The sequence below is a fragment of the Lactuca sativa genome, chromosome 1 (genome assembly GCF_002870075.4).
Source record: "Lactuca sativa cultivar Salinas chromosome 1, Lsat_Salinas_v11, whole genome shotgun sequence".
In the NCBI taxonomy this organism is placed as follows: Eukaryota; Viridiplantae; Streptophyta; class Magnoliopsida; order Asterales; family Asteraceae; genus Lactuca; species Lactuca sativa.
Window position 1 is genome coordinate 22,821,786 of NC_056623.2, and position 6,997 is coordinate 22,828,782.

A 6,997-nucleotide genomic window follows, 5' to 3' on the forward strand; every position below is an offset into this window, starting at 1 on the left:
TCAACAGCATGAAACTCTACCTTAAAATAATTATCGGAACCATTTGGACTGATGTGTAATTTGTGATGTGAAAAAGGAATTAAGGTCTAATGAAAAACTTAGAAGCTGGAGTTCTAAAGTGATTTTAACAATATGTTCACCACTTGTTTGCTAAAATGTCTCACTTGCATTGGTTTGAAAAAAAATGAACACCAACTTTTATTTTCCGATTATACAGGAAGCTTAACAAATGCTGCAGAAAAGGAGCATGTCACCCACACTAGCATGGCTGGTCACCTTAATGACAATCAGGTACAAGTCATAAACATGGCGATCTAACAATTTTTACAAAAATTATATAATTTGAATACAATTGACATTGAATTTTCCATATTCATTGGTGAAGGATGTTGGACTTCATGCAAGAAATAGAAGCACTATATCAACAGTGGATAGTGGTGAGTTACATTGGATTTTGAGTCATATAGAAATTTTGGAACTTCTATTTTATAATCAAACAATCTTTGTTTGCTTTTTTTCGTGTAGAAATGATTGATGAAGATGGGAACCCAATCTTGAAAGTTGGAAGGATAAAAAGAACAAGAAGAAAAAGAGTGTTGCTAAAGAGGTTTAAATTCGTGTAAACCAACAGATGGGTGAAAAGGAGGGGTAAGTACATGACATTTCAGTTCCCTTTTCCTTTTCACTTTTTCATAAAATCAAAATTATAATTAAAAGGTGCAACTTGACAACTTCTAATATGGTTTAATTAATGAGAACTAATAATTGTTACTTACTGGTCAATAGAGGGGAATGCAATGCAACCACTTTCACAAATAGTTCCAATTCCAAAGAACGACATCACACCTTATAGAGTTGTGATTATAGTGGACTTTTCTTATCCTTTTTCTTGGCACACCGATTGAAGAAAGGGTAATATGTTTGTAGTTTTTTATGTAGTTGTATTTGTAGGAGTGAAACAAAATTGATTTGGATAGAAACTGAAGAACCTAATGAAAACCAAAAGCACATACATTCAATTAGGTTCTTCTTTTTATGTATTCTGGAAAACCAAAGTTGCATTTAATTCTTGATTAGGCTTCAGTCGCAAAATGATCCATGGTGTTGTCCAGGATGTGGTTGTGAATGGCGCAAGTGTAATTTCGGCTTCAATTTAAAATATAGTAGACAACAAACATTAACGTGTCTATAAAGTCACAGCAAAAATCGAGAAGTAGAAACAATGAAGGTATAACTTTAACTAAATATATAATAAATTAATTGTATTTTGCTTAACTTTATTCTAATCTCATGCTTGCAATAGAGTTGATGAAAGTTGATAGCACTATAATTCTGCATATATAATTGGATGCTCTAAGTTTCATATCAATGATGCAACTTTATTTGGAGATTGTAGGATTGCAGTTTACCTTCCACTAAATAAATGACTGAACAATGTATCCTTACCTACGATTAATGATGGTTTAATCCAAATCTAACCCCCGCTACGCGGGGGCTCTTTTGTAGTTTCTAATTAATTTTGATTAATCATAATCAATTTCTGATTAATTTTTTTCATCATATAATAAATTAATAAATCATTTTCTTTCTCTCTCTCTCTCTCTCTCTCTCTCTCTCTCTCTCTCCCTCTTTTTCTCAATATTATTTCTAGTTATTTTTGGTTATGAGGGTAGCCCAAAAATGACTTTGTTTTTATTTCACAAAGTTATACTAATTTAGTTATGATCATAGACACCTAATCGAACAAGAAGTTCTCATCCTTAGTGTAAACTAGTGAACAAAATAATGTAGAAGTTTCATTATTAAATCATAAAAGAGAGTACACTACAAAAGAAAAAGAAAGATTTAACCTATGAAATACTAAAATGATTAAACCTAGCCATAAGGTTAATAGGTCAAACATAGCCCAAAAAAATGCTTAATAAATTATGCTAAAACTTGAGACATCTTACGTCTAATTCTCGAGTTGTAGCAGAGAAAGTTCTCGAGTTGTAGCAGAGAAAGGAAAAGAAAATAAAAAAAGTAATGAGAGAAAAGAAGAGAAAGGAAAAAAAATTTGTCATTTGTGTTCCCGAATTTGAGAGAAGTGGAAAAAAAATTAAAATTTTGTTCTTTCTTTTCAAATCTTTTTTAATCGGAAGTAAAGTTAGGAGGAAAATTGACCCTTCTATTTTCTTTCATTTCCTTCTAATTATTTTCTTTAATGAAATTCGAAAATACCAATTTCTTTTATTTTATTTTCATTTTCACCAATTTACTTTATTTTTTCTATGAAGTCGGAAATGATATGTTAGGTTTTGGGTTTTATACACCAAACGACTGAACTTTGAAACAATAAAAGATAATTTACAAAAAAAAAAAATGATAATATATATTAAAATTTCTAGAGATATGACTAAACCGGCAAAGAGTGTCAACTATAGGGACGAAAAGAGTAATTTGCTTAAAACAAAACAAATCACTTTGCACAATAGTCAACGGCCATTGAAGGTCCCTATTTTCAGGTCACGAGCAAACATCTCTTTCACGCACAACCAAAACAATGAGTCTGTTCTTGCTTCTTCTTCTTCCTCTGTTCTTCATTTCATTTAGTATCCTCTACAAATTCATATGGATCCCACTTCAGATCCAACGCCACTTCCGTCAACAAGGCATCAGAGGTCCCAATTACCGCCTACTTTTCGGTAACTCTGCCGACATCCGACGGAGAATGATCGCCAAGGCAGAATCATCACGGCCAGTTTCTTTCAATCATGACGGAGTTGTTCAGAGGGTGATGCCACACTACTACAATTGGTCGAAGGTTTATGGCGATACGTTCCTATATTGGTTCGGGTCAACGGCCCGGCTGGCCTTATCCGACCCGGATATGATCAAGGAGATACTGGTGAACAAAAGCGGTTCGTTTGGGAAGATCCGGTTCAACCCGGTTTCCAAAGCTTTGTTTGGGGAGGGACTTGTGGGGTTGGAAGGTGAAAAGTGGATTGTTCATAGAAGGATCACAGGCCACGCCTTTAACATGGAGAGAGTTAAGGTGCTTTATAATCACCTTTTATATTTTCTCATGTTGGTGTATATATTTTGAAAGTACAATGTATCTAAAATGTAACTCAATCTTTACTTGTTTAATTTAACTTGTAACCTATAAATCTTTACATGCAAAGGCATCCTATAAACTAATGGGCCTACTTTTGTTTCAATTGGGCTATACAGGAATGGATACCCGAGATTGTGGATAGCACTCAAAATATGATGAACAAATGGAATGCAAAAATTGGCGGAAGAAACGACGCCGAATTGGAATTCGACGTGCACAAGGAATTTCATGATCTCTCTGCAGACATTATATCACGCACGGCTTTTGGAAGCAATTTTAAAGAAGGAAAACGAATATTTGAGTTGCAAGAGCAACAAGTTGCATTAGTATTACAAGCCTTGCGAAATGTCTATATCCCGGGTTTTAAGTAAATTTCTAACACTATATTTTCACGTGTAATTTGTATATTGTTAATTACAAACAATCTGGTGTAGGTATATACCGACAAAAAATAACAGGAAAAGGTGGAAGCTTGATGAAGAAACAACGAAATTGATAAGGAAATTGATCGAGAAAAACAAAAATAAACTAGAAGATAGTGGAACACTCCTTGAATCCTTGATGTCTCCATACAAGAAAGAGGATGTACTTAATCTAGAGGAGATTGTGGATGAATGCAAGACATTTTATTTTGCAGGAAAGGAAACAACGGCTAATCTTTTAACATGGACATTTCTTCTTCTTGGATTACATCAAGAATGGCAAAACAAGGCTCGAGAAGAAGTTGTTCGCGTTTGTGGTCACAATGCGTTTCCCAATGCAGAGAATTTGACAGACTTAAAGATTGTAAGTTTATAGTATTGTTTCTTGTTTATTTAATGGACTTAACAATGACACGAGTCACATGACTTATTTCGAAAGCTATGACTTAATTACTTGTACATTTTGAATATTGGGCTTCATGCTTGTTTGTGTGGAACAGATTAACATGATATTGAATGAGACACTTAGACTCTACCCCCCGGCAGTGATGATGATGAGACAAGCATCGGAAAATGTGAAGTTAAAGGGAAGAATTGACATTCCGGCTGGAACGCAACTTTTTATAGCCATGACCGGAGTTCATCATGATGCAAGAATATGGGGAGAAGATGCGAATGAATTCAATCCAATGAGGTTTTTGGATCCTAGGAACCATTTAGCTTCGTTTTTCCCATTTGGTTTGGGTCCTAGAGTTTGTGTTGGACAAAATCTAGCAATGATAGAGGCGAAAATTGTTGTGGCTATGATTGTTCGAGAATACTCGTTTGGGGTTTCACCTACATATGTTCATGCTCCAATGCAATCCTTAACTTTGCAAACCCAGTATGGTGCTCAAATAATATTTACTAGGAGAAAATTAAGTAGTTTGTCCAACGGGAAGTTATAAATCGGCATATTTGGATATCTTAGTTTGTTCCGTTTTAATGTTTAATGAAAAGTTTTCACATGTATAACTTCAAATTTCTTTTATCCATTTCAAGAAGAGTTTTATGTTTGTAAAAATTTGTTCTTTTTTTTTTTTTTTTTATTATTATTCACCAAGAGTTTAATCCATTTCAAGAAGAGTTTTCTGTTGATTTTTCTTTACCTCTTTTGCTAATTTTATTTAGGTGACTCATATATCGTCTCTCAAGTAAGCAACATCGAGTACTATTTAACGTAGTGTTTCCCAGTCCCAGTTAAGGAAAAAAAAAAAAAAGGTATTTTTCCTCGTTATTTTATGGAAGGGGGTGGAAAAGAGACAAATGAGACTATTGATAATCTTTCCTTCCAAATGGGTGGATTTGAAGGAAAAGTAATTCAATGTAAATATAAAGATATACTATCATTTACTCATTTTACTTCTCAAACGATAATATAAAATAGATTATGTAAATATAAAGATATATCATGTACTAATTTTACTTTTCAAACGATCATATAAAATAAATTATGTAGCCTCTATAATCATGATTTTCTTCAACGTTCACATATATTGTGTTGGTGTTAATCCAATCGAGGTCAAAGGCATATGTTTTATTTAGGGGCGTTTTAGTCTTTTTGTTAGGAGTATGACCGAGTAAATAACCATGAGAAAGAAAGCCCGAGTACTAATTTTGTGATAGAAATGTGTAATTTTTTTACCGTATTATTTGCACAAAGTGTGTAATAGCAAGAAAGGGAATGTCGATTGCAACCCTATTCAATTAAATTGAGAGAAGGAAGAAAGGAGAGACTATATCTCTCAATGTATGTATGTAGGTGGTTTTGTGGTGGTGGTGTTAGGTCTTTGTGATCAGAAGAAAGAAAGAAGCATGTTTGTTGTATGTCAGCAAGCAAGAAACAAAAGCAAGTAGCAAGTAGCAGTCAACAAACATAAAAAAGAAAGCAAGAAGGAGCAAGCAGCAAGAGCGATCAACTTTTGATCGAGGATGAAAGAAAAGAAGCAAGACTTGAGCAAGAAAGAGAGAAAGTAGAAAATTGCAGCGAAGACCGACATGTTGAATCAAATGACCAGAGATTCAAATTAAAACCAAAGACCGAACACCGAAGGAGGTAAACGAGACCGATGGTTTGCTTGAGGAAGAGAAGACCGTGATACCGAGATCGAAGAAGAAGCTTCAAAGACCGAGTCCCAAAGTCTGTGAAAGAACGAAAGAAGTTTGGCTGGAATAGTTTGGATTAAGGGGGAGAATGTTGGTGTTAATCCAAACCAGGTCAAAGATTTTTTCAGGGGCACTTTAGTCTTTTGTTAGGAGTATGAGTGTGTAAATAGTCATGTTGGTATTTGAGGTTTTAGTGGGTAAAAGTTGAAGTCTTTTCAGGATAAGAGGTTAAGATTTATGTTATTTAAGATAGTTTTAATCGTTGGTTTTAGTAGAGAAGAATAATAAAAGAAGTTTCCCTTGAAAGTAATATTGCTGGTGTGAATACACTTTGTTGTTTTGATAGGTGTTCAGGGCGTGTGATTCCAGATTTGAGGAGGCTGATTTCCAATGTCCTCTATCATCAAACAATTTCAATTTTTTCACTTCATCTAAACTAGGAAACACAAAAATATAATTTATATCTTGTAATTCCTTTTTTTTTTTTTTTCATCTTATTTTCCTTCCTTAATTTCTTTTATTGAAGTCGACAACATAGGGGAAATTAAAATAGGATTTAAATGAAGATGTCGCTTTCTATATGAAGCATTTAAATGCATACGTCGCTTTCTATATGAAGCAATATAAATAAACAATATAATATCGATAAATTTTTGTTTTAAAATTTAGCCATGCATCGTCAAGTTAAATGAACGCTACAGCCTAAGGAGCAAGGCTAGACAAAAGAGAACAAAACAAACGAAATTACAAATTATTAAAAGGGGAACAAACCTAACCCGCCCCATTACAATTCACATAATTTCCCCCAATCACTAACCCCTTTAATACTTTAACAAAGTGTAATCTTTTTAGTTAGTTTTCTATTAGAAAAAAATAAAGAATGAAGAAGAAGTTGTTGGTGAATTTAATAATATTGACATATTTTAGTGTAGTTATTATTACTATCGAGACATATTGAATTCAGTTTATTATCCTATTATTTGTGAATTGAGTTGTAAGATGCACATTTAGAGTGATAAATGTGGACTTGGAAATATGGAGGTCCTACGACCGCACCTCTAGCAGGGTCAAAGGGGAGGGCAGAGCCCGTAACGGTGGTTCCGCTAACATAAGTTACTCATATGTTATTACCATAAACTATAATATAGTAAAGTTATTGAGTTTACCAAAGGGCTTTTAGCCAAGCGATATCAGGTGATGTCCTCCTTCTTTAAGATTGAGGGTTCAAAATTCCTGTCGACATAATTGAAATTAGATGTTAGTTTAAGAGTATATTTATATATTTATATTTGATGATTAAAAAAAGTAAAGTTATTGAGTTTGTTCAACAATA

The 6,997-nt window shown here is 33.5% G+C and overlaps 1 protein-coding gene across 1 annotated transcript; it reads left to right on the plus strand.

Moving 5' to 3' along the window:
- The first annotated feature begins 2,473 nt into the window (after positions 1–2,473).
- On the plus strand, positions 2,474–4,582 carry LOC111876256 (cytochrome P450 734A1). The gene is made up of 4 exons (XM_023872796.3): positions 2,474–3,034; positions 3,214–3,464; positions 3,532–3,883; positions 4,020–4,582. Exons 1-4 carry the CDS (start codon positions 2,543–2,545, stop codon positions 4,464–4,466), a joined length of 1,542 nt encoding a protein of 513 aa, XP_023728564.1. The 5' UTR covers positions 2,474–2,542; the 3' UTR covers positions 4,467–4,582.
- The last annotated feature ends 2,415 nt before the right edge of the window (positions 4,583–6,997 follow it).